This window comes from Erythrolamprus reginae, chromosome 1 (assembly GCF_031021105.1).
Source record: "Erythrolamprus reginae isolate rEryReg1 chromosome 1, rEryReg1.hap1, whole genome shotgun sequence".
NCBI lineage: Eukaryota > Metazoa > Chordata > Lepidosauria > Squamata > Dipsadidae > Erythrolamprus > Erythrolamprus reginae.
Window position 1 is genome coordinate 294,258,406 of NC_091950.1, and position 27,897 is coordinate 294,286,302.

The following is a 27,897-nucleotide window of genomic DNA, read 5'->3' on the forward strand; positions in this document are numbered from 1 at the left end:
TTGTCCACAAGAAAAATGTAATCAGGTAGCAGAACTCTCTACGCTAGATTAGGTTTTTTGTGCTTATGAAGCATGGAAAATGCATTATCATACAATACAATGCACTGTACGTATAGTGTAATATCTATACAAACTTTTTTTAAAAAGCCTGAAAATAAAACTCCCAATTAGTTACATATTCCTCCCCATTCTAAAAATATTTCTGTCTTTTTATTTTGAACAGAAAATAGATAATCAGTATGAAGTGATGGTAGTTAATGTTGAAATCCTGGTCACTGTATATTTCACTTAGTGTTAATGAGATGAATTTTCATTTTGCTTTAATTGCAACTTTAAGCATCCATCTAGTTAAATATAGATTTTGAAGTCCTACACCATGGAAAGTGGATGTGTTTCTGGCTTTAATGTGGCAAATAATGATGCTCAGAGCTGCTTCTTGTGTTAGTTTTGGAATTTGATTTTCAGTATTCAACTGCATGACACAATTGTGTTGGATTCAGGAAAAGTCCATATGTATGTCATTTACTTTATGAAGAACACTTGTCTCTTTTCTGCCCATTAATTTTAAAATGCTGTTAATTAGTTACGATGGAACAATGATCATTATATCCAATGTTGAATTTAAACTAAGAATAGGAAGTCAGGAATTGAGGCACTGACATAGACACTGGCATTGGGTTTCTTAATCTTTCAGTTATACAATCAGATGGATATGCTCAATAAGGCTGTGAATCTGTGAATCTACATAGAGTTGAGTTGTAAAGACAATTTGTTTGGGATTACAACTTCTTGAAGTTGTTTGTTTCTTCCAATTAGTAAGCCAAAGAGAAAGGAATAAAATATGTATTACGTCCAAGTAAAGTATTGAGAAATGCTGCAGAATTGCATGCTGCTATTTCAGAGCATAAGTGAAATATTGCTAATGTGAGAGCTCTTCTCCAGGACCTTCATTTTGGAGAGGAGCTCAATCTAAAAGGTTTTTCAACTGGAAATGTATTTCTAATTAATGTGCAGCTTGTTTCCTTCTCCCACCTTCTCCCACAAAATTTGTTATTTTGAAAATATGGCATCAGACCCTTTCTGATGTGGGTTATCGTAGACTAACAGAGTTGTCCTCATCCAATAACCTTAGGAGGCCCATAGTCTTCAAAAGTCAACAAAAAAGCTTAAAACATATATGATCTAAAATGCAGCTCCTCATTTATACACACATGCACATACAGACACAGTCATAAATGTTTGTATAAATAGTTGGCAGCTTTATCTTCTGCTACTTTAATTTTTCCATTCGCTTGAAGATAACTTATTTCCATATTGGAAAAAGCTCTGTCATAAACACTTTTCTGTTTTCAAACATGCTTTTAAAAAAAAAACAGCCAGGTTATAAAGATCATGTCCAGAGTGCCTAAATTAAGAGCAGCTCTTATCTGGTTTCTAGCTGAAGTGCAATAATATTTATATTCCTCACTCTGATGGATGACATTTAAAGGACAACAATGAAGAGTGAATTATGCACTCTGAAATGGATAGCTGCTTGTGCAAATGTTAGGTGTGCAAAGCTAATCCTCTGTCAAGAATGTTGATGAAACATTGAAAACAAAACTCCCAGTTGTTTCTCTTCCTCCTACCTCTCTGGTCAAATCGTGCAAAATGCAGCTGTGCGAGCAGTCATTGTCTTCCCAGACATGCCCATGTTTCTCCAACACTCCACAGACTGCATTGGTTGCCGATTGGTTTCCGGACACAATTCAAAGTGTTGGTAATGACCTATAAAGCTATACATGGCAGGATCGCCTTCCGCTGTATGAATCTCTGCAACCGGTTAGATGCCACAGTATGAATCTCTGCAATCGGTTAGGTCCCACAGAGTTGGCCTTCTCCAGGTCCTGGCAACCAGACAATGGAGGGGCCAAAGGGGAAGATCCTTCTCTGTTGGGGCCCAGGCCGTCTGGAATCGGCTCCCCCCAGAGATTTGCACTGCCCCCCCTCCTCACCTTCCGTAAGAGTCTTAAGACTCGTCTATGTCACCAGGCTTGGGGCAATTAGATATTAAGCCCCCTGGCTTCTGAATATTATGTATGGTTGAGGTCTGAATGTGTACAATTGATTTTTAAAAGAACAGGGATTTTAGGTTAGTTATTTAGTTGATTAATTTGATTTGCCATTGTATTTTATTCATTTTTATTATATGTTGTTAGCCGCCCCAAATATCTTTGGATATTTATTTATCCAATAAATAATAAAAAAAATTAAGCCCAACATTTCTGCTGTATGTGAGATATTTGTTAAGTGAGCTTTGTCCCTCTTTATGACCTTGCTTGCCAAAAATGTTAAGTGAATCACTGCAATTGATAAGTTAGTAACCCAGTTGTTAAGTGAATCTGGCTTCTCAATTGACTTTGCTTGTCAGAGTGTCATAAAAGGTGATCATATAATATATAATTAGGACACAGCAATGATTATAAATATGAATCAGTTGCCAAGCATCTGAATTTTGATCACAGGATGATGGGGATGTTAGAAAGGTCATAAGTGTCAAAAACATAAGTCACGTTTCTCCCCCATGGTGGATATGGCAATCGGGTATGGGTTAAATCCATCTGCCCTCTGATTGGACTGAGTCTTTCAAAAATGTCAGGTGGTGTCATTGTTGCTATGTCCTTTAGTTTTTTCACTCAGTAGTTCAACAAGGATGGTTGTGTCACTCTTTCCTCCCAGATCTGGAGAAAATTGGTTGCTATATTCATTATAAGAGAGAATTCTCCTTTTGTATTGTGAGTTATTTCTCTTTAACATCTCAGTTGTATCCTATTTGGTTTTAAAGTGCAGCCAAGTGGCTGTTCGGCTACCTCAGGCAGAGGCTTCTGCTTGTCAGAGGCAATTGTTTGCAAACGACCAACTGATTACTTAAAAGGCCCCTGGCAGAGAGAGATTTGGGACACGATCTCCTCTGTCAGCAACCATGTGATTCCCCCTTGACAGAAGCAGCCTGATCAGCTCCTTAATCTACAGTTGCTAAGCAGTGATTCTGATGGCTTTTGCAACTTGGAATACAGCCATTTTCCTTTTAATCTACATTTGGCACCAGTGGGAAGTCTGGGACATCATTCGATCATCCACTCACTCACATTGCAAGTAGGGATCTACCAGTCCAAGGTTACCTCACCCATTCAACCTGGAGCAGTAGCGGCCTTTCTAAAGCAGCAGCTATATTGCAGAGCTCAGACTGCCCAGTGGCAGCCATTTTAATAGTTGTGGCCATTTTAGAGCCTACTACATCATCCCTAATAACTGTGAATCTTCCAGCTGCTGGATTGATAACTTTTGGGGGCTCTTCTAGCATCATAAAAGGTGCAATTGCCATTTCTGATTAAATTGACAAATTTAGCTTTTCCCCGGAGGAAAACAGACCTGTGCTGTCTGATAATATGTGGGTGGTTGTGTAAGGGACCATTTGACAGGGAATCATAGATGGCCTCCAACAGTACCACTAACAAACCCAGATGGACTACAAGGGCCCCTATAGATTATGCTAAGACTAGACTATGATGGACCAGGGGTCTGACCAATCAGATAGAGATGATCTATCCCAGGCTGCAGCTGGTGATGCTAATTTAGATTTGGAACTTTCAGAAGATGAGGATGACCATCTTGAACAGCCATCTTGAATCAGTCTGTTCCCGTTACACCTTTTTCACCCTTTACTACACAAAGCAAAGATTGCAGCAGGCTTTGTGCCAATAAATTATGAACCAAAGGCACCTTCCACACAGGGCATAACAGATCTGCTCTTTTTGGAACACACATCCTCACAGGAAGTGGTTCCATTGCCAAAAATGTTCATGAATATTATTTCCAGGCAGTGGGCCTCCCCTGGAATGGGTTCCAATCCTTTCTCACTGGATGCATAGAGAAACTGTTTAATTGTTGATAGCATGCATAGAGAAACTGGCTAGTGGGTTGCATTGTTATCTAAATAACAAATGTAAGTAATTGATATGAAGTGGTTGCTTTAATGTTCATCCTATTATAAGAAAGAAAATACAAGATTCCTTTTCTCCCTACCCAGTATCTGCATAGTATCTCTTTTTATCAGGAATGAATCTTTAGACTCCCCGGGGTAGGAAGACTGCTTGCAGTCTTAAATAATGTATTAGTTCAATAAATATTTTTTGTAGACTAGCTTCTGGGAAATGTGCTCAGCTTCTGCCGATTTATTTCAATTTAGAAACTCTATAGAGCCTGGCTAAATAAATAAATAAAAACTAATTGTTTTAGTCTGTGGGAACATTAGATCAAGAAGCAGAACCATTTCATTACTACTACAGCCATCATACATAGCTCATGGAAAGGTCATGTAAGAGCCATATATTCAGATGTGTGTTTATACATTTATTTGAGCGCTTCCATACAATTCACACAATGATTAATATGTTAATAATTGATCAATAAATTATTATATTCCTGAAACTTAGAAATGCTGTTTTTTGTTTTCCAGATTGTGTTATTAGTATTTATTCTATCCATAAATTTAGTGTTATAGAACTAGAAATTTTAAAATGTTTCATTCAAATGTCTATGTTTTGTAGGTATACCTTAGCCAAATGTATACTGTATATATATAATATAGAATTGCAGTATAATATACATTCTATGGAGTATTGGGCTAACCCAAGAACTAACTATTGTATAAAATAACTTCTAAATCAAGAAGAGTTGGATTTCCCTCTGTGTAGATAGATAAATTAGCGAGGGAACACTCCAATATAAGTTTCAATAGCATTATTCTGGGTGTAGGAAGCCATTGATAGCACAAAACTGCAAGAAATTATACTACATCATGATTTCCAGGGTACCATGTCAATTAGCTAATGCTTATTGCAAAAAAAAAAAAAAAAAATCCTAGATAAATTCATAATTTTATATACTCACTCTCTGAAATTTTAAATTTGTTTGGGTTTGGGATTAGTTGAAGCAATGGTCATATTAATTTTAGTAATGAAATCTTGAATCATTTAAAGATTTTTTAAATGAATTTCACTTATAATAGGAAAATATTTCGCAGTTAGCTCTTCTCAAAAAATTGAACCACATTCAGAATTGAGTAGGAATTATTACATTTCTCTCCTGACTCTGACTCTGTAAGAATAGCATGGTATTTCCTGGATCATTCTTCTATAGAATATGAGCCTCACAAGCAGAGCAAAGTTGCTTCATCTTATAGTCCCAAGTGATAAATCTTAGAAATTTCTGAAAACATATTGTTATCAATTCTCTATTTATATAAAACAGTCCAAAAGTCACTACTTTCATATTCAATCTATGTATGATTCTTGTTTCCCAAACAAATCTATTTAATAGGAAAATACATCTTACTTTGTCCCATTTGCAACTGAAACACAGGGGTTGAGTGGGTTGATTTCAGGCAGGGATCAAGTCCAGCTCTTATTTTAGGATAGTGTCATGGTCTGCAATTTGTTCAATTATTATACTATATGAGATGATGATGAAACATGAAATTGGAAGAAATAAAAAGTAAGCAATTGCTATGGTCATTTTAATTGTATGCTTGTGTAATGTTGCTATGGTGATAACTATTGATACTAAGGAGAATAATTGCAAGTAACAGGGATGTTATTGTTATTTTGCTTATATTATTTGCCCCGATGATCTCTACTGAAAAATCATGTAACACAGACACATAATTTTGAATTAATATATCATGAAGTATAGCTAGCCATGGTAGATTTTTAAAAAATTAGTATTACTTCATTTTGTTGTAATCTGGCAGATTACATATTCTTTTTCAATATTTTCTCAATTGCCTATTTCTAACTTGTGATGAGATGCAGAAAAAGTATTATTAATACTAACTTTAAACCAAAATGATTTAATGCAGCCTATATTTTCTGACTTTGGCTGGAAACATGTACAGATAGACCATGTTAAATTTGAAGACAGCATGCAGCTAAGCCTATCTATGCATTTGAATTTATGATGACCTTCTATAATAGTTGTTTTAAGTCTTTTGTAATAGTATTTAAAGTGATGGTGAAGGCCTTTAAAATGTTACTGGCATTATGACCATTCCAAAACCAGGGCAGCAACTGTCATCTAAGTTGGTCCAGAATATGCACCTGAATATTTATTTTAATATATTTAAATGAAAAGAATTTAGGTAAGTTTCCCTTGCTTTCCCTTTTTATACATTCTAATTTGAAAATAAATTGAAAGTAACATCCTAGCTAGGCTATGTAGCCTGCAATCAGCTTGACATTTATTAGTGTCTGAAGTGGCTGTAAATTACGGAATGGTACAGGTAAGCTTTTGGTCTTATGGGAAAGAATCACAGTCATAATGTGTTGTGTGGGATTTTTAATGCAGTTGTTGGGGGGAAAACAATTAACTGTTCTAAGCATGAGGAGGGGAAATGTTTAGAATAAATTTGGGGAAACAATTGCATACACATACGCACATACACATACACACACACACACACTAAAGTAGTAATCGAAGAAGCTACTGCATTTCCTCTCAAAATAATACAAAGATTTTAACCCATCCAGCCATCACACACTATACAATTTATGCAAGCAAGAAAATGAAAAATGACAGGTGATCATAATATTGTTACCTCCTTACAGATGTTCTTTTGTAGGTGATTTATTGAAAGAATTCCTATTGACTTACTTGTCCTGTTGCATTATGAATATCAATATGTTTTCATGTTGATAAAATATATCCAATATTTATTTTTAAAAATATCTGGTGTGTGTCCCCCCCCCCCATTTTATTGTGCATATTTCAGTAAAATAGCTCTTTCTTTTTTCTTTATATTAAATTTAATTCAACAGCAAAAGTTGATAATCAGCAGTACATGAATTTAAAAAGACAGCTATCTTTATGTTTAAATATGCCAGATAAAGTTGTCAAATGGCTTTAATTATGTAGAAGGGATTCATAATAATTGTTCTTGACTTAAAAAAAACAACCAGTGTTACTTGCGGATCAAATATGGTAATGATTAGCTGTGGGTTATTGAGAAGCAAATGTGTTTATGAATATTGTTATATTAGCAACACATATTTAATATGGATGGAAAGCACAATTTAAATATGTAAGTGATTTCCTCAATGGTACACACTCCATCCTCAAATTAACCAAATACAAACATGGGACAGATCTCTAAGGCATTTGTAAAAGGAAATTCTGTGTGGATTCCACTCAATATTTCAAGCATCCTTCAGGAAAATCTGCAGTATTAAATGGCATATTCGGACTTTTTTCCCATGTAAGTTTCAGAGATTTCTGGTGACGTTTCAACGAGGTCCCACTCGTCATCTTCAGGCTGGTGCTTTTGTCCTTGTGCTAGGGAGAACACAGCAAGACCTGAGCTGCCTTCCCTCCACACTCACCCACCAGTATTTATAGAGGGAAGGCAGCTCAGGTCTCGCTGTGTTCAGTATATCTATATACTGTGTAACCCTTGGTAAGCATTTATTTACTTAATATTATTTCTAAGTCTTTAAAGCCACTCTGCCAAAAACTGAATATAAATTGTATAATATAAACTGAATATAAATATAAATTGTAACATTAAATATTGTTTTGAGGTGGGAATAGTTTTGCATTCAAATTGTTAAGATGACTGACAGTAATATTATAAAATTCTGAAATTCTGTGTTATGAATGTGTGTGTTTGTGTGTGTGTGTGTACACACACACACAATATATATATATATATATATATATATTATATATATATATATATATATATATATATATACAGTACATATGCTTTAATGATATATATCGTAATTTTGTGTTTCAGTGTACATTGGATTTTAATTAATTAATTAATAATTTAAAATCAGGTATTTGAATCTACCTAGAACATATTTTATGCCACAATGTCTATGCTTCAGTTAGATACTAGGCTTTTTTTTAATCTTGAAAAGATTTTTGTAGAAATATTTTGTATCTGAACTTTTAGGGTCAAAGTTCTGTATAGTCTTGTTACTTGATTTTTATGGTGTTTATGTCCGATCTGCGATATTTGTGTCTGAAATCATACAAAAATATGTTACTCTTCATGTTCCTCTAAAAATTTTAATTCAATATTTTTTTAAATAATTTATGTTATAATATAGTATTTATTTTATTATTTATTTTCCTTTTATTCCATATTCAGTGCATTCGTTTACCTTCTTTAGACTATTTGAAAATCAAGCAAATATTAAAATTAACACACATTTTAAAATTGTGCTTATCAATACTTTAAAAAAAAAAACAGCCAAGGGCTTCCCAGTTCCAGATTAGTATGCAGGAAGTTTTTTAAAAAACATTTTCTACTTATAATGTTTTCTATCCTTGTTCTGCTTATAATTTTACCTGAATATGTCATTTTAAAACAACTTTAGAGCAATAACTAACAGAAACTATCCTCATCATCACTTCCACCCATTTTTAGCAGGAATACAGACAGAATGGAGAATTAGCACATACCTTTTAAAATGAAGATTGATATTCATGTCAACCCACATTTTAAATATAATAAACTAGAGATATATTAAAAAAACCAATAGCCAACTTTCGAAGCACTCAGAATTTGCAATCATTAAAATACCTTCTGTTGCCAGAATTGACTGAATGCGAGCATGACATAATAATAATAATAATAATAATAATAATAATAATAATCACAATAACAATAACAATAACAACAACAACAACAACAATAATAATAATAATAATAATAATAATAATAATAATAATAATAAGTGTTGACTTATTTATTTTTTATTTATTGTTAGAGTTGAAAGGGACCATGCAGGTCATCAAGTCCAACCCCCTGCCTGAGCCGGAATCCTAAAGCACCCCAGCCAAATGGCAGTCCAATCTCCTCTTGAAAGTGTCCAGAGTTGGGGAGTTCACAACCTCCGCAGGCAGGTTGTTCCACTGGTTGATCGCTCTGACCGTCAGGAAGTTCTTCCTTACTTCTAGGTTGAATCTCTCCTTGGTCAGCTTCCAGCCATTGTTCCTCGTCCAGCCCTCTGGTGCCCTGGAAAATAGAGTGGCTCCCTCCTCTCTGTGGAAACCCCTCATATACCTGTATACAGCTATCATGTCCCCTCTGCCCCTCCTTTTCTCTAGGCTATCCATGCCCAGTTCCCGCAATCTCTCTTCGTAAGTCTTGGTTTCAAGATTTGCCACACTTTCACTTTGTCAGATACTGATATTTTTGCCCATAAATCGTTTAGATTGATCATCGTGTGCCAAAAAGCACTGTAATAGTAGTACTAATAAGTAGTAGATTTTAGCACTTTGACTTCCTCAGGAAGTTTGCTATGTTGTAGGGTCAGTGACATGTACTGAAGTTTATTGATTTCCTCTTGTTTAATGCAAGCCTGTGGTAGATTATCAGCCTGAGAGCATGGCTGGCCTTTCTTTCAGAATTGGCAGGCAGCCTGGCCGGTTCCAGCAGCTTAAGGCCAGGTCAAAGTGCTCCAGGAAACAAAGGGAGAGGAAACATTTGTAAGCTTATCACTGATGCATGTGGCCATTGTCAACATTGTTGACTAAGTTTGCAAGGGAGTGGCATTCTATTAATTTGGAGGATTCAGGTTTACAACTTATTCATCATATGCCTTTTTTTTTTTGAGGCGGGGGCATGCAATTATGGATTGCTGAAACTGGTGGCAGAATAAAATTTTCCATCAAATTCAGAAAACTTCCTAAGGTTTCCTGAAATCATACTCCTTTATTTGCTACTGTTTCATACAGAAATCTATTTCACCATTTGTAAATATAAAGATATGTCTAGCACGTCTTTCTAGACACCTTCAAATACTACTGTCAGTACAGTGTATTATATTTACAGTTCTTAATAGGAAATATCTGTGATGTAAAGTATCTTCTGAGCCAAGGACACTCCTAGCATTTGAGTGAAATGTAACACTACAGATGGCCAGAAACTGAATTTGATTTCATTTAACTATATTTAATTACAAATAATTTAGGGAATATGATTATTCTCTAATAATGTATGCAATAGATCCAAACAAAAACTTTACAAAAAGTTGTTTCAGAATACCTAAGCATGAATATAAAATTCTTGTTTTATGTTTCTTTATGAATCCTTTAAACAAAATGTCCTTTAGTTGTTTCTACATTCAATGGAAACCAACAAAAAGAGTAGATGTGCTTATTCAAATAGTTCTCCAGCTCTTTCATTTAATTGGTTTCATATCTTAAATTTGGAAACAATAATGTTATCCCAAGAAGCTGTGCCCCTTGTTTTCAAGATTTGCTTGGAGAACTGATGAATAGCAATCATCCCTTTGGTATAAATTAGCCTTCTCCAGTCTATTGCTCAGCTGCAATCTCCCAAATTTCATTTAGTTCAAGATATCAGCAGAGAAATATATCAGATGTCATTTGTAGTTCTTTGGCTATATTTTAGCTGAGCTCTGGTTTTTATGCATCTTTTTTGGTCAAATTAACCTATATACAGGTTAATCTGAGTTGGTTCTATAATTTTAAAAAACTGCCACAGTTATCTTGATCTCAGCTGTATCTCTATGTAGGTTTAGTTGGCAAAGGTTTTTTTAAAAGGATGTTTTAACTGCTATCTGTTATTTTTTCCCCTCTGATAGTCACCTAAAATAGGAACATAGTTATAACACTATGATTTACATAGTGCTACATTGCTCCTGTGAAATACCCTGTTTCCCCGATAGTAAGACACCCCCGATTGTAAGACGTATCGGGGGTTTCAGGGGGTCGGGGGTATTGCTGGGGGGGGAGCCTGATGACGTCGCTTCCAAGCTCCCCACGCGCCCATTGCCTTCGCCTCGCCGCGGCACCACCGCCTCTTCCCCGGCTTGGCAAAGCAAAGGACGGCGCTGGTCCGAAGCGAGCCGAGCGGGCGGCGGCTTGCAGCGAAGGCGCTCGTCCCAGCAACCGAGTCCTGCCGAGGCTCGGCTGCAAGCGGCCAGCGAGGCCGACCAGCTCCGAGGCGAGCGGCCGGAGCTGCACCCTCCTTCGCCCGCCTCCTTTCCGGCAGGCAGGTGGGGCTCCCAACTGCACAGAGCGGCTCCTCCCCTCCAGACACACGCTTCCCCGACACGCGTCTGTGGCTCCACGCATGCACGCTGCTTGGAGCCCTGAGGTTGAACTTGGAAAAGGGCTCACAAGGCTCCTGTCCCGCGGCTGCCCTTCTGGACTCTGGGGAGATGCCTTCGGGAATGCGACCCTTTCAATTTTTTCCCAATGTAAGACATACCCCGAAAGTAAGACGTAGTGGGGCTTTTGGGGGTAAAAAGAAAGTAAGACACTGTCTTACTTTCAGGGAAACACGGTAGAATAGGATCTGTGTAGGCCATTAGCTGATGATTACTGGTATATGCTATCAAAGTTGTTTCCCCTCAATACCTCCAATCTTTGTAGCATGTAAAGCTTTTCCTTGACAGTATTCTTTTCTTATGTTTATCTTGATATCCATGTTTTGTTGCCTGAATATTAGTAAGTTCCAGTTTTTACCTTGGATCAATGTTTGTTCTTGACTGTCTTTTCCATAATCAGCCAATGCATGCTGTTCTTCTAGGATAGTTTGTTTGGCTTGAAGTAAAATCTCTGCTTTCATTTCTGCCAGGCAAGTGTAATTTACCATGGTTATGTAATGCATAGTGAACAGTCAGCAGCTTTCTTGTTTTTCTGTCTGTTATTTTTATTATTTTAAATTTATTTGGCTGCCCATCTCCAGTGGGTCTGGGCAACACATAAATCTAAAAGAGACATAAAGCAACTAAAATATTAAATCAATAGATAGACTGGACTAACATGCTCTAGCAAGAAAATCCACAAAATAAAACCATTAAACAAACACCAACCTTAACCTGGAAGCATAGCTAGGTTTTTGTTTTTTAAGTTTTCTAGAACCCTAAATCAGAGTTTGCTTTCTTTAGCTGTACAGCTTTATACTGTATTGTATGTTGTATCAAACCAATGTTTATTATGCATCGTATAATGTGTAAGATTATATAGATTTGTTAGTGATACATTGCATTGTAACATAAAGAGAATAGAGAGGCATAATATTTAATGTCTGAATTACCATAATGGCAAATTAAAACAGAGAACTTAAGATATTCAATCATAGGAAGCCACTTACCTGTGATTATTTTATTTTTACTAGATGATGTGCCAGTCAGTGCCCTTGCTCAATTTTGGCTGTCACTAATCATTATCTTTTCTTCCATCCCTGTATGGTAGGCACCCTCCTCTGGTCATTCCAAGTGCATTTCTCACCTTGGAAAACAGCCATAGGATTGATCAATATATACATTATGCAAGAGGAGCTTGTACCATTAATTAACAAGAAGCAATCTAATGTTTCTACCTTGCTAACCAATTTTCCTATTTGATGCATGTCTATCAAGTTCTCTAGATTTTGAAGACAAACATTTTAGTGAATCTGTTCAAATGGATGGGTATAAAAATCTGTGCAACTTTATTTGATTAGGGACCTGTGATGTAGATAGAAGAGGTAGGTTGCTACTAATACAATGTATGGGGCCAGTCACTTAAAAGGTGGCTATTTCTCAGACAGCACCTCTAGTTTCATGGGATAGATTAGATTTCTTTCCCTTTCATTATTGAAAACACAGCTTTCAAAGAGGAAAACCCAACTGGAAAACTTACTTCTGTCACCTCAACTTTAGGGCAGTTTTCTCTAATAGCAGAAACTTCTGCATCACCTCCCAATTGTTATTACTAGATGAACCATATTATATGCTCTCTCTCTCTCTGTGTGTGTGTGTGTATCTATATATATGTGCAGCTATATACATCTCTCTCTCTCTCTCTCTCTCTCTGTATATATACATATATACATAGAGAGAGAGATGTTTATATACACACATTTCTAACTCCTGTACAAATCTGTTTTACATACCCATTGACATAATATTCCCTTTGATCTTTTTATAAATAGAAATAAGAAATAAGAATACTTGATTTCTTAAACAAACATTCCAAGGTAGTAAGTATTAACCTTTTAGGTAAAAGAATGAGTGCAATTCTAATAGACAAGTCTCCATTTTTAGATTTGTTTGTCTTTAGTAGTGAGCAGGTGGTAGTTTTGATACCTCATCTTTAATAGATGCAATTATCACAACATTATATGGTCTACAATGTTAGGCAGTCATGCATTTTAATACTTTGTTTACACCCTTCAAGTCTCTTCAGAGTTTCTCAATAAAAAAACTAATGAAGAGTATTATTGCTCAGGTCTTAGCCATTTAATATAAAATATACCATTAGATGAAAACATTCAGCACTACATACTGCAAAACAATTTAATAAACTTTGCAAGCTTTCTGAAATATATTTCTGAAAATAATTCAGAGATTCATAAAGAACTTATACTGAGTTCCAAGAATGAGAGGATAACATTTCAAAATGGCTTCCTGTTATTTTTATACGTAGTCAGGAAGACCTCTAAAATCTCAATATATGGATGGCTTATTTCATGATAAGAAGAGAGGCTTTAGCTTTGTTAATCATTGGAGAATATTTCAGAAAAAGTTGAATGTGTACTAAGAAGACTGAAATAGAACAAGGCTCTTCTATTTTAAATATTGAAATGGTGGCAGAGCAGATTTTACAAGCCTTCGTGTGGTAAAGAAATGTGTAGATATTTCCAGAAATATTATTCAAAATAACAAAAAGACTGGATATGAGTTAACGCATGGTAATGTTAATAAAGAAATGAAAGGGTGAGAAAAAGGCTGTGAAAAAAGGCTCATACCAATGACATTTGGAAAAGTATACAGTGTGTACGATTGTTAAAAACATATCTGAGCCAAGCAATAGAAACCTAGAAATATGGAGAAAATTAGTTGGATGCAGTAATTTCTAGATGCAGATTTTATAGGCAAGACCAGGAAGACCGTCAACTAAACAATGTTGTTTGGTGGGACCCAGGGGAAGAGCCTTCTCTGTGGCGGCCCCGACCCTTTGGAACCAACTCCCCCCAGATATCAGAGTTGCCCCCACCCTCCTTGTCTTTCGTAAAGCTCTTAAGACCCATCTTTGTCGTCAGGCATGGGGGAACTGATACATCTCCCCCAGCCCTATACAGTTTATACATGGAATGTTTGCTTTTAATAATGGGTTTTTTAGTGTTTTTTAAATTATTAGATTTGTTTTTTACATTGTTCTTGTTATTGTTGTGAGCCGCCCCGAGTCTACGGAGAGGGGCAGCATGCAAATCTAATAAATAATAATAATAATAATAATAATAATAATAATAATAATGCTATGGGATGTTGCTCTTTACATGAAAGCAAATATAAAAATCTAACATTATACCAAAGATTTGAACCCTGATGATTATTTGTAAATATGATGGGAGGTATATGTGGATAGAAATGAAAGTTAAAGCTAGGAACACACTATTGCCAGCCCGATCAAAATACTGAAGATAATCTTCAGAGTTCCAGAAATATTGCTCATATTTGTGCAAATGAACCAAAGGGCAATTATAATTTAGTAGATTTCAACTTTAGTAGATAGAAAGTGGTCTCGTATTAAGGCAACACAATTTTAAGTTCACACATGCGTTAATAAGTCTCAGTTGTTTATAGCTAATTTATAAATTAATCTGTGGGATTTCTTGCCACAAAATGTGGCAATGCCCATTAACCTGGAACTTTTACAAGGGTAATTAATATATTTATAGAATATAGTTCTATCAAGGGCTATTGGGCTTAAACTGTCTAGTGCTGCCTCTACATACCATTTGCTTGTAAGCACTTCAGATTATTTTGAGAAACAAATACATGGCTTGACCTGATCCAATTATGCTGTTTGTGATTTCACCTCATACTGTAGCTGCTACATCGAAATTTAGAAACTATGATATAAACAGATTTTGGCTGGTGGTAATAGGATAATTTTAGGATACTATATACCAATGATGGTGAACCTATGGCACGGGTGCCATAGGTGGCATGTGGAGCCATATCTGCTGGCATGCGAGCCGTTGGCCTAGCTCAGCTCCAACATGCATGTGTGTGCTAGCCAGCTGATTTTTGGCTCACACAGAGGCTCTGGGAGGGTGTTTTTGGCTTCCAGAGAGCCTCCGGGGGGATGGAGGAAGTGTTTTTACCCTCCCCCGGCTCCAGGGAAGCCTTTGGAGTCTGTCGAGGATGAAACACGAGCTTACTGGGTTCACCAGAAGTTGGGAAACAGGCCATTTCTGGCCTCCAGAAGGGCCTTTGGGTGGGGAAAGCTATTTTTACCCTCCCCAGGTATTGAATTATGGGTGTGGGCACTCGCACATGCGTGATAGCACGTGTGCACGCTCTTTTGGCACCAGAGTAAAAAAAGGTTCGCCATCACTGCTATATACCAATGATGGCGAACTTCTTTTCTCTCCGGTGCTGAAAATGTGTATGAACGCACTGTCACACGTGCACGATTCCTCACACTCATAATGCAATGCCTCCCCTGCACATCCCCCCTGCACATGTGCACGTGACTCTTCATGCATGTGCATGTGACTCTCCTGTTTTGACCTCACATCCCAAAACAGATTGGGGGAGTAGTTCCAGAGATGTATTGTTGCAGCAAATGATAACTTGGACTCTGAGTTTGTAATTAAAGCTCTCAACAAATGCCAAACTATGGCATCTCAGATTATGGAGTGCCAGGCAAATGGAATGCATTCATGTGCTCACTCATTGCTTTTGTAAGTGAGGGTATGGGTGCTGACTTCCTCAGCCTCAAAGGCCTGACAGTGGGTCATAGCTCAACTTTAATTTTGTTTTAGATAGAGCAAGACGCAAAGGCTTTAGAATTACAATCAGTATGAATATTAAGATTTTTAATCTTTTAAAATCTTTAGTATTTATGCCTAAATATTTAAAGGTAGTTTCAAACAGCATTTGCTGTAAGTGGAAAAGTCTTTCTGCCTAAATGTAACTGTTCTCTACATCTTCATCTTCTTTGTATACATGCTCTTCCCCATTAGCTTGAAAGGATATTTGCTTGAACAAATGGGAGATAGGTAATGTTGGGCGAACCCAACGAAGTTCGGGTTCGGCAAACTCATCCGAACTTTGCCATGAAGTTCAGATGAGTTCGCCAAACCTGAACCTGAACTTTTGCTTGCAGCAAGCCGCTGCGGTGTCCTTTTCTGTAAAAATAAACAAGGAGGTAGGGAATTCCCCACCTCCTTTTGCTTCCTTTTATTTTTACAGAAAAGGATGCCGCAGTGGTACTGCAAGCAAAAGGAGGTGGGAAATCCCACGAAGGGATTCCTGGGGCAGGGCTTTGACATCACGGAGACTCCTTCCTCCCCATTTCGGCCGGCCAGGAAGTAGTCTCTGTGACATCAAAGCTCCTGGAATCCCTTTGTGGGATTTCCCACCTCCTTTTGCTTGCAGCGCCACAAGCAAAAGGAGGTGGGAAATCCCATGATGGGATTCCCCACTTTCCCCCCTGGCGGTGGCGTTTCGCGGTGTTTGGCCAAACCTGAACCTGAACTTTACCTGAACTTTTTAAAAGGTTGGGGTTTGGGTTCGGCATGCCAAACACTGCAAAGTTTGGCACGAACCCAAACTTTGCAGGTTCAGTTCGCCCAACACTAGAGATAGGTTAAGATTCCTAAAGGAAGCATAAAGAGCAGCAGAGGTGCAGTGGTTAGAATGCAGTATTGTAGGTTATTTCTGCTGATCACTGACTGCTAGCAGTTTGGCAGATCGAATCTCAACAATATCAAGGTTGACTGAGCCTTCCATCCTTCTAAGATCAATAAAATGAGGACACAGATTGTTGAGGGACATAGGCTGACTCTGTAACAGCTTAGAGAGGGTTATAAAGCAGTGTGAAGTGATATATAAGCCTAAGTGCTAGTGCTATAGTTCCAGGTTTTCCTATAGTTCTAGACATTTTGCCTTTCCATTTTAAACCCCCCCCCCTTTTTTTTCCATAGCTTTATGGAGAGCTATGAGATTTAGGCTGCAAATATCCAGACAACCACAAGGTGGTAGCAAAGAGACTCTAATTCCTTCTAATGGTGTTTGAATTGCTGTCCTAGATTACCGTACAGCTAGCATCTCACCTGTTTAGTGAATTAATAGCAGGATTGTCAAGCATTTTTATGGCAATGTAAGAAACACTTTGAAAGTTGTGTTCCTACGTTGGGCATTGCCTCACACAATTGTTTGCTGAAGGAGAGATATTTTTATAAGTTCTCTAAATGTGCTTCTCTCCAAAAAAAATTTTAAAAGATGCCTACCTCACAATTAATAAGCATAACAACTTGAGAGGGAAAAGAAGAAAGATAAAGGGGCTCCTGGACATTTGTTGCAAAGCAAAACAACTTGAATGGTTTTCACCACATTTCTTGAATGGCTGTTTCCCCCCATCTCGTCCACCCTCTATTCTCCTTTTTAAATTCCTAACTGAAATGTTGATAAGCAACATATAACAATCAATTGCTTCAAATTGGTATAGATTTCTTCCTTAAATAATATAGAAAAGTTGATTTAGCCAACTTTTAAGTCTGAAAAAAAGAACAATTCATCATAGATCCCATTTCATATTGAAATGCTGCATATAATATAGAAGGATGCCCGGAGCTTTCAAATCAGTTTGATGCTAGTTAAGTCACTTATCTTGAAAGTCATAGGGAAGATGGCAAAATTGATGCTCACTTCTCTGTGGAATTAAGTGTTCTTATTCATGTTATTCGAGCAAGCAACATCACAGTGGTCAACAGACAATCTATTGACAGACCCATTTAATTAACAGTTTGGTCACCATACTACAAAAAAGTTGTTGAGACTCTAAAAAAAGTGCAGAGAAGAGCAATCAAGATGCTTAAGAGACTGGAGGCTAAAACATACAATGAATGGTTGCAAGTACTCAGCATGGCTAGTTTAGTGAAAAGGAGGACTAGGGAAGACATGATAACAATGTTCTAATATTTGAGGGGCTGCAACAAAGAGGAGAGGGTCAAGCTATTTTCCAAAGCACCTGAAGGCCAGACAAGGAATAATGGATTGAAACTGACCAAGGAGAGATTCAATCTAGAAATAAGGAAAATGGAAAAGCTTGCTTTCAGAAGTTGTGGAAGCTTCATCACTGGAAGCTTTCAAGAAGAGACTGGATGATCATTTGTCAGAAATGATGTAGGGTCTCCTGCTTGGGTGGGGGGTTGGACTAGATGATTTACAAGATCCCTTCCAACTCTGTTAATCTGTTAACCAGGAGAGGATGCTTGGATAATTCTCTGGGAATCTGCTACATTGCTCATTTGAGACATTAGTCATCACTTGGAATGAAAGGTTGTGCCTATTCAGTCTTTCATTATTGAGAATCTTGAGGATCTCCCTGGCTTTCAGAAGAGCTCCAGGGTATGAAATAATGGAAGAGCAATCTGGAGTGCTGTTGTAGAAAGGTCAAGAGCAAAATTAATCAAATATGTATATACTGTAGTACCTCTAGATACGAGCTGCTCCACATGTGAGTATTCCAAGTTACGAGCCACGACGGGAGCGAAATTTCTGTTCTACACCCGAGCTCAAATTCGGGATACGAGCCAAGCTTCCACTAGGTGGTGCAAGAATCCTTGCTTCTGGTTATCTCGGCGGGGAAAAACAAAGTCTAAAGCCATTTGTTCCAGATATGAGTTGATCGACATACGAGCTCCGTTCTGGAATGAATTAAACTCATATCTAGAGGTACTACTGTATAGTCTATATTAATAGTTATATCATGGCAAGAACAGTGGCATAAAATATTTTCCTATCATTGTTGCACCTGCAGTGCTATTTGGCAACTTTGTTCAACATAACCAAGTCCCTATAAAGCCACTGAAAAATATTTTAGGTTTCTGATGGTTAAAATCTCTTGGATACATTCTAAACTTCACTCCAATTGTGCATATACTGTCAGGATGGCTTGAGGTAATAACTGTGTGATAATATTCAAACTGGTGGATAACAAAACTGTTCCAAGGAACTATTTAAATTGAAGTCTTTGTTATACTGATTAATCCTGACATTATATATGAAAATGGAAAATGATCAATATGAATCTGGAAGACAAACAAGCAAATTTTATAATTAGCTGAAATTGAGAGTCAACCTATCTTAATTTCATACTAACAACTAGGAATTGCTTGGAGGTGGGTAGGGATTTTCACCTTCCTCTCACAGTAAATAGCCTAATATTTATTCATGAGTTTATGCATTCACATTTAAGGCAGTATTCTCTATAATACAAATCTGAACCCTGATGAAAGTTCATCAATGATTCAAGATGTGAAAGGTTACAGAGAGAGACATGCTAAATTCCCAACATCAAGTATAGTCCATGAAGCCTGAAAAAGTGGTCTTAATCCAATAATTGCATTCTCATGCTTGAATGCTTTCTGTAGATGGAAACTAGTAATAGTAACCTAAAGCCAAGTCTTGTCTATGTACCCCAACATACAAATACAGTGATCCCCCGTTTATTACGTCCCCAACCATTGCGAACAGGGTACTTCGCTATTTTTCAACCCGGAAGTCAAAAATACCATCTACGCATGCGTGCCGGGCACGCATGCGTAGATGGCAGCGGCTTCCCTGGGTCTTCCCCCTCTTGCTGGTGTCAGCGAGGAGTTTCCCCACCGCCCACGCAAACTCCTCGCTGCCGCCCGCCCTTCGCCCGCCCACGCCGTTCATTCTCGCCGCTTTTGAGCTAAATCCGGGAGCGAATTCGCTTCCGGACTCAGCTCAAAACCGCCGATAGCAAGCGGCAAGGAACGGCTTGTCTCGGCGCTTTCGAGCTGTCAGCTCGAAAGCGCCGAGACAAGCCGTTCCTTGCCGCTTGGTATCGCCGCTTTTGAGCTAAATCCGGGAGCGAATTCGCTTCCGGACTCAGCTCAAAACCGCCGATAGCAAGCGGCAAGGAACGGCTTGTCTCGGCGCTTTCGAGCTGTCAGCTCGAAAGCGCCGAGACAAGCCGTTCCTTGCCGCTTGGTATCGCCGCTTTTGAGCTAAATCCGGGAGCGAATTCGCTTCCGGACTCAGCTCAAAACCGGCGATACCAAGCGGCAAGGAACGGCTTGTCTCGGCGCTTTCAAGCTGACAGCTCGAAAGCGCCGAGACAAGCCGTTCCTTGCCGCTTGCTATCGGCGGTTTTGAGCTGAGTCCGGAAGCGAATTCGCTTCCGGACTCAGCTCAAAACCGGCGATACCAAGCGCCCCCCGGACCCCCAACCCGGGTTTGGGGGGTTGCTAGGAAGCCCTCCATGCCGGCGGCAAACAGCCGCCCCGCCCCCAATCTTCGGCTCCTCGCTAGCGCTGTGGGAGTAAAAACACCGTCTGCACATGCGCAGACGGTGTTTTTACTTCCGCATCGCTACTTCGCGAAAACCCGCTCGTTGCGGGGGCTCCTGGAACGGAACCCTCGCAACGAGCGGGGGATCACTGTATTTCTACATTTTTTCTTTCATAGATAAAACATGAAACTTTATTCTAGTGTCATCTCTGTATAAATCTCGTTGAGATACATTTAATTATAATTATATCTATTTTCTGCATGTTTTGCCCTCTTTTGTTTCTGTCTAACTGTAAACCAAAAGAAAGAAAGAAAGAAAGAAAGAAAGAAAGAAAGAAAAGAAAAGAAAAAAGGACAGTATTTTCTTTTATTCACTTCATGGAATTTTGAATCATTTTTCCTTGACCCCAAAGTGCTTAAAACCTATAAACCCCAACCTACTCAATGAGACAAGTAAACTCAGAGCATGAAAACTATAAATCATATTTTTGTCCTTCAGATGATCCTTATACATATGCAGCTACTGAAAGTTGTGAATAAGTTACTAAATCAAAAACAAAGTACATTGAAAGAGATTCTTCTTATACTAATACACAATAAAAGAAATAAAATAATCCTAGATTACTTGAGAAACGCTGCACAAAAAAGAGAGGGTCAGAATACATAATTATAAAACCCATCAACTTTTTCTACGCAGCAATGTCAGCTTTCCTTGCGAGACCAAAATGAAACATTTCTTTGTTTCTCAAGCACAGGCTTTTAAGGAGATATACTATCATTTTATTAAGAGGATAAAAATGTCTTATTTGATCTTCTGAATGTTAATGTGTTGAAAAGATTATTGGAAATAAGATTGCATTCTCTGAAGTGAGAAAAACATTATTCAGATATCTTTAATTACATGACAAGTTGTTGTCCTTCTACCCTTTAATGCATTAATAATGGGTTTGTACATCAATTTGGTTTTGTAACAGAGTGGCTTTAAAGATTTGAGAAGTTACAATAATGTATTATCAAGAACTTAGTTCTTACATTCTTATATCGGATACATTGTTTACCATGCTGTCTCTTTTCTCCTTCTATGATGTAACTGATATTAAATGCACAATTTTTAATTGTGCCAAATTAAAAGACCCAATAACAAATCTAATAGGCTCTCTACTATCCAAATGCTTACCTGAGGTGGAATTATTTGTTTTTTAAATAGTTATTCATAAAATCTATATAGCTATCCATCTGATATATGTGACTCATCAAGATACGAATAACCATGGACATTAATTTGGAAATTCAATTTTGCTTCATAAGAACTTGTTCCTAAAATTGCTTTTACATAAAAACAATGAACAATAAGCAGGGAAATCTTTATATATTGCTTTGGGTGGTTCTCCACATCTTAAACTAGAATTTTCAGAAATCACAATAAGTGCAATAAAGTGTGATAGATGGTACAGCAATAGGTATATAAATTCCCTACTCCTGTTTTAGCCATAACCCAACAAACTGGATTTCAGACTGGAAGTTATCAGTGATGTAAATATCACACATTGTTCTATTGGTATCTCTTCCAGTAATCAAATGCAAATGTATAGAGTATTTTTAAAAAATACTTCTCCCCCCAAAAAATCAGTCACTTCTCAAACAAATAATCAAGAGATGTATAATGTGGATTTACATGTGGATTTAAGATAGTCCATTCTACCGTTAAATAAATTTTTTTTGGGGGGGGGGCAGAAACACAAGGGAGTCTCTGCAATGAGTTCTGTCAGTTAATTATAGAAATAATTGACTGTTCCAGATAATTTATGCAAGTTCTATCTGATCTAGAGGTTGGACATTCACATACATTTCAGATTTATAATGATAATAATGGCTGAATCATCATCATAATAACATCCTTTGAATTTTAATAAAATATATTAACCCACAGTTATAATTGATTTCCTTCTGTGTTCGTTGGCTGAAAGCTTTTGTGAAAAATTGCAATTAATTTTTAAAATGCAATTATGTCTTTACTAATTAGCTTAACGTAACAGTTTCCTCTTCTTGATATGTAGTAACATGCCTGATAGCTACCTGGTGTAATGTTACTGAAAAATTAAGTAATGCTTCCTAAAAGCTTTTGAGTGACTTCTCTTGGGGCTATATTGTTTCTGAGTACATTATTGTATTATTGTTATTAATAAAGCAATATTAATTAGCTGATAGAATACTTTCTTTCTTTCTTTCATTACTTCTCTTCTTCCTTCCTTCCTTCCTTCCCTTTCTTTCTTTCTTTCTTTCTTTCTTCTCTTTTCTTTCTTTCTTTCTTTCTTTCTATTGTATAATGCAGTTTTATTGTGAAGATTTTCTTTCTGTTTTCTATTTAACTTTTTCTTGTGTTTTTCTGCTCTTTTGCAGCAAATTTGCTGAATAGCTTTTCGGTTTGCTGCTTGTTAAATCTGTTTTTTTTATCTTTGTCAATTACCACAGGTTTAGTCCCTATGAGTGGTATAACCCACACCCTTGCAATCCTGACTCAGACGTGGTGGAAAACAATTTTACCTTGCTAAATAGTTTCTGGTTTGGAGTTGGAGCTCTCATGCAGCAAGGTATACGATTCAGTCTGCTATTTCTCTTGGGTGCCATGTCCCACTTTTTGCTGGGGGTAATTGTTCTGTTTTTCTCTGGCACAAACCGCTTGCATGGGTACCTCTACGCATGTAACCATAGACCAGCTTTTTTTTTTTTTAATAAACAAGCTTTCAGAAACAAAGTGGCCAGAAAACAAGCATAAATCAAAACATCAGCGTTTTCAGACAGTTCCAAACTAATCCCAAGAGGAAGTACATGCCATTAATGGACACAATAACTTGCATTCTTCAAACATTAATATCTACATCAAGCAAGAGCTGAAAGCATGAACCTCCTTATTATGGTCTACTTTCCAATATTAACTTCCCCCTTCTGCACTTAAGGCAGAAACAAAATGCCATTTAGTGCATGTTTAATAAATGTCATCCCTGTGTGCATTATTGGTTGCAAACAAGCTGCATTTGGAAAAAAAATATATGGAGATTAATGAATGACCATTAGCACTCTTGACAGAATAAACATTGATGTATTGCATGCTGTACCTTACCTGAAAGGAAAGATATAAATGACTAAAATATAAATGGTTGCTAAAATAATAGATATGTTAATAGATATATTAACCTGAGAATAAACCATAATAAATAAATCAGTCTGGATAGATGGAGGTTGTAGGTCATATGGCGCATGCCACCTTTAATTTGCTATGCTCAGTTCATTATTTTTCTTTTTTCTTTTGGGGCATCTACAAGATTGTTAATATAAGCAATAGAAACTCATTCAGTTTCTTGCAAAGCTTTCTCACTGCAGTATAAGCTTCGTTTGCTCATGAAGAAATTTCAGTGTAATGCCTGTGATTTAAGTCCTCACATTAATTCTTACAAGAATTATATATATATATATTATAGTTTCATTGCTGATTCTTGTCATTACTAGGCTTCACCCATGTTACCATAAAATATCTAAGAATTCTCTCCTCCCTTTTGACTATATTTTTTCATCATTGGTTTTTAAGAGAACCTGACAGCTTTAGGAAGGTGTGTGCATATGTGTAGCTTTACAATCAGGTTTTAATTGATAAATTTGTTTTCAGTAACAAAAACTAGAGAATATTGATAAGGGCAGCTAAGTATTCTAAAACAACATTTCAGGAAAAATAATAGAGGCACTATTCCGTTTAGAAAAGAATGTAATTGACGAATCCCAGCGACCAGTTAGGTCCCACAGAGTGGATCTTCTCCGGGTCCCGTCAACTAAGCAATGTCGCCTGGCGGGACCCAGGGGAAGAGCCTTCTCTGTGGCGGCCCTGGCCCTCTGGAACCAACTCCCCCCAGAGATTAGAACTGCCCCCACCCTCCTTGCCTTTCGTAAACAACTTAAAACCCACCTCTGCCGCCAGGCATGGGGGAATTGAGATCCTCTTTCCCCCTAGGCCTTTACAATTCTATGCATGGTATGTATGTATGTATGTTTGGTTTTTATATTAATTGATTTTTAATCATCAATACCAAATTACTATTGTACACTGTTTTATTGTCGCTGTTAGCCGCCCCGAGTCTCTGGAGAGGGGCGGCATACAAATCCAATAAATAAATAAATAAATAAATAATGTCAAGGAAAAAAATATTGAAGTAGGAATAGACCAGATTAAATACCCAACAGTAAGAAGCTAGAGCTAATTTAACAAATCATTACAGACATCTTACTCTAGATTCATATAATGTTTGAAATTATAATTATCTTAATATTGAAAATAACTTCTTCAACAATGGGTACAATTCAGCTAGAGATTCATCTTAGGCTATGCACATTTCAATAGGGTAATCATTTCATTACAGTACTTTGTATACATCTCAAGTTTCAATATATGCAGTGTGTCATTGACATCTATTTCTTTATTATTATGAGTCCTTTAAAGTAGAATCCCAAGTATGGATACAGAAAAGTAAGTTCCATTAAGTTCACTGTACTTAATTCATGGGCATATTATTGCATTTATATTCAGTTATAGATAGATTAATAATTGGTTCAGGAACCAAAAAATAGCTGGTAGATTGGTTGGCCCACAAATAACTTGGGACCTTGTGCCTACTCGAAGCCGGTGCAGCTCATGGAGTAGATGTATGTGGGAACATTTTGGAGTATCTGTAACTCACCATGCTGCCACATGCTGGCAAATATAGTGATACCTTGTCTTGCAAATTTAATTGGTTCCAGGATGAGGTTCGGAAGGTGAAAAGTTTGTAAGATGAAAAAATGTTTCCCATAGGAATCAATGGAAAAGTGATTAATGCGTGCAAGCCCAAAATTCACCCCTTTTGCCAGCCGAAGCACACATTTTGCGCTGATGGAATTTCTCTGAGGCTCCCCTCCATGGAAAACCCCACCTCCGGATTTTGGGATGCTGCAGGGGAATCCCAGCAGGAGAATCCCACCAGTGCAAAAATGGGTGCTTCAGCTGGCAACAGAAGTCCAGAGGCGGGGCATCCCAGCGGCGGCGGCAGGTTCGTAAGGTGAAAATAGTTTGGAAGAAGAGGCAAAAAAAAACTTAAATTCCAGGTTCGTATCTCGAAAAGTTCATATGACGAGGGGTTCATAAGATGAGGTATCACTGTATTCTGGTTCTGTTAGATGCAACAATGGTTTCTGGAGAAGGACCCTTTCTTAAGAGACATTAAAACACCCTATATATCTAGGCCCTGAAACATGAAGAATTTTAAATTTAAATCTTAAATTATATGGAAAGCTAACTGAGAACCAGTACAGCTCTCAAAGGATAGGTGTTACCTGGATGCTTTGAGGCACACTCACAACTACTTAAATTACTGCATTCTAACTGTTGCTTATGAATGCTCTTTAGAAAATAAAGTATGTGAAAATAGCCCACTACTTAGAAATGCTTGCAATTCCAGGAAAATTGAGGGAAGTGGGCATGAAAAAAGAAAAAGTGTTTTGGTAAATAAGGACCATGTACCCAATCAAACATAACAAAAGAGAAGCAATGACCATGGGCACTGGTTGATTGATGCAACACTATGGTTTACCAAGATATGTAAACTGAATCATTTGCACATAGAGAAGAAAGTAGTTCTTATGTGATCTGAATAGCACTGACACTTCACATTTCACACTGACAAGTTTCTATCTGAATAATTTTCTTTTTAAATAAGTTTAACAGCATATTTTGTAGTGTTGTGCATGTTTTCAATGCAGTTGATGCAGCACATCTGTAAAGTTACAATCTTATTTAACAGTTATATTGGTATCCCCCTAAATTATAATTCCTCCAAAATATACTGTTGAGTTATCTTCAGGGAGCTAACTGTGAAAAATAGATAAAGTAATAATCACAAACATTGTATTTTATGCTATTAAACCAAATTTAAATTTTATTCTATGTCCACTTTTCTGTGTGATGCAACCACATGATAGGCAATATGTAGCCCTCTAACTATAAAATGTACCCCCTCAATTAATTCTGACTGAAGATAGTCACCCTTTAACTAAATAAATAGATAATAGATTAGAACGGCCCCCACCCTCCTTGTCTTTCGCAAATTACTTAAGACCCACCTTTGTCGCCAGGCATGGGGGAGTTAAGTTATCCTTTCCCCCTAGGCTACTACAAGTTATGCATGGTATGTTTGTGTGTATGTTTGGGTTTTTTTTTTTTTTTAATAATAAGGGTTTTTTAGTTGTTTTTATTCATTGGATTGTTCATGTTGTTTTACCACTGTTGTTAGCCTCCCCGAGTCTGCGGAGAGGGGCGGCATACAAATCCAATAAATAATAATAATAATAATAATAATAATAATAATAATAATAATAATAATAATAATAATAAATTAAATCTATAATAAAATAATCATAATTTCCCTAAAATTCAGGCAACAATTCTCCTTTAAAGTGACTCCATTCAGTGGATTTTAATTTAATGTGTTCTAAGTAGGGATAAATTGAATTCTACTAATTATGCATGGATTGCAGCAGAAATATTTGTGAACAACCATTTTTACAATAGTGCTTTACCCATTTTTTTTAACATGGAAAAACAAATCTCCTAACACAAGATAAACCTTTTTACTAAGTCATTTTTGTCTAAATTGATGAAAATGCTTTCAGAAATCAAGCTTCATAGAAAAGAGACCATCCTACGCTTAACAACGCTTGACTCACACAGAGTCTATTTTGATCTACCTTGTTCCTAACACACTGACCTAGGAAACAAATGCTGGAAGCTACATGATAGAGGAAACTCATACATTCCTTGCCTGGTTCCCTTACTCCCAGGAAACTGTGGGATATAGTGCTGGACATGACGTTACCTTGGGTACATGACAGTCAGCCCCTAACCAGGCTCTGTTTTACAGGCTTTGGTGACACCCTCTTTATATTCTTGGTAAGATACGAACTTGTGGTAATTGGGGCAAGAATGGCAAACATATCTATGTTCTTTTCTTCCAAATCTTGTTTGACTTTTCCAAGTATCTGTTTTTAAAGAAATCAGTATAAGCTCTTGGGCTTATTTGGCACTATTAGTGTTTTATTGTTTAAGTGTCTGACTGACAGGGCATAGGAGCGACTACATCTGAAAGGTACTTTTTTACTTTCTTCCCTGCAGAATTCTAGGCAAAGTCTGGTGCTGGAGTTGGCTGTCATGTTCAAGGCTGTCAGCTTCTTTTCTTTTGTTCATTTTCTTTAAAATCACAAGGGTATGATGAACTGCAGCGTCAGATGGGCTGTTTTGGATTAAATACTTTGTGTAGGACATCACATCTCTCTTTCAAAAATCAAAGTTATTTTTTTCCTCCTCCTGCTCCATACTGTTTGGTTGAGTTGAGATGTTGAGTTTAGCAAACTCACCACACTTCACTACAAGATGAGTTCCACTACTTTGTTGGAGGAGTTCCCTGATTGAATTAATATGAATGTTATAATTGATCAGGAATAAAATAGTCCATCTTGCCTGCATTTCGTTTTACCTAGTTAA

General features: G+C 37.1%; 1 protein-coding gene across 3 annotated transcripts in view; it reads left to right on the plus strand.

The window, feature by feature from the left end:
• The window catches only part of GRIK2 (glutamate ionotropic receptor kainate type subunit 2), a 581,525-nt gene that overhangs the window by 432,789 nt on the left and 120,839 nt on the right, over nucleotides 1–27,897 (plus strand). For all 3 annotated transcript variants that reach the window (XM_070733273.1, XM_070733274.1, XM_070733275.1), the window contains exon 12: nucleotides 22,809–22,927. In XM_070733273.1, the coding sequence (XP_070589374.1) occupies nucleotides 22,809–22,927 (119 nt within the window). The remainder of the gene's footprint in view (nucleotides 1–22,808; nucleotides 22,928–27,897) is intronic.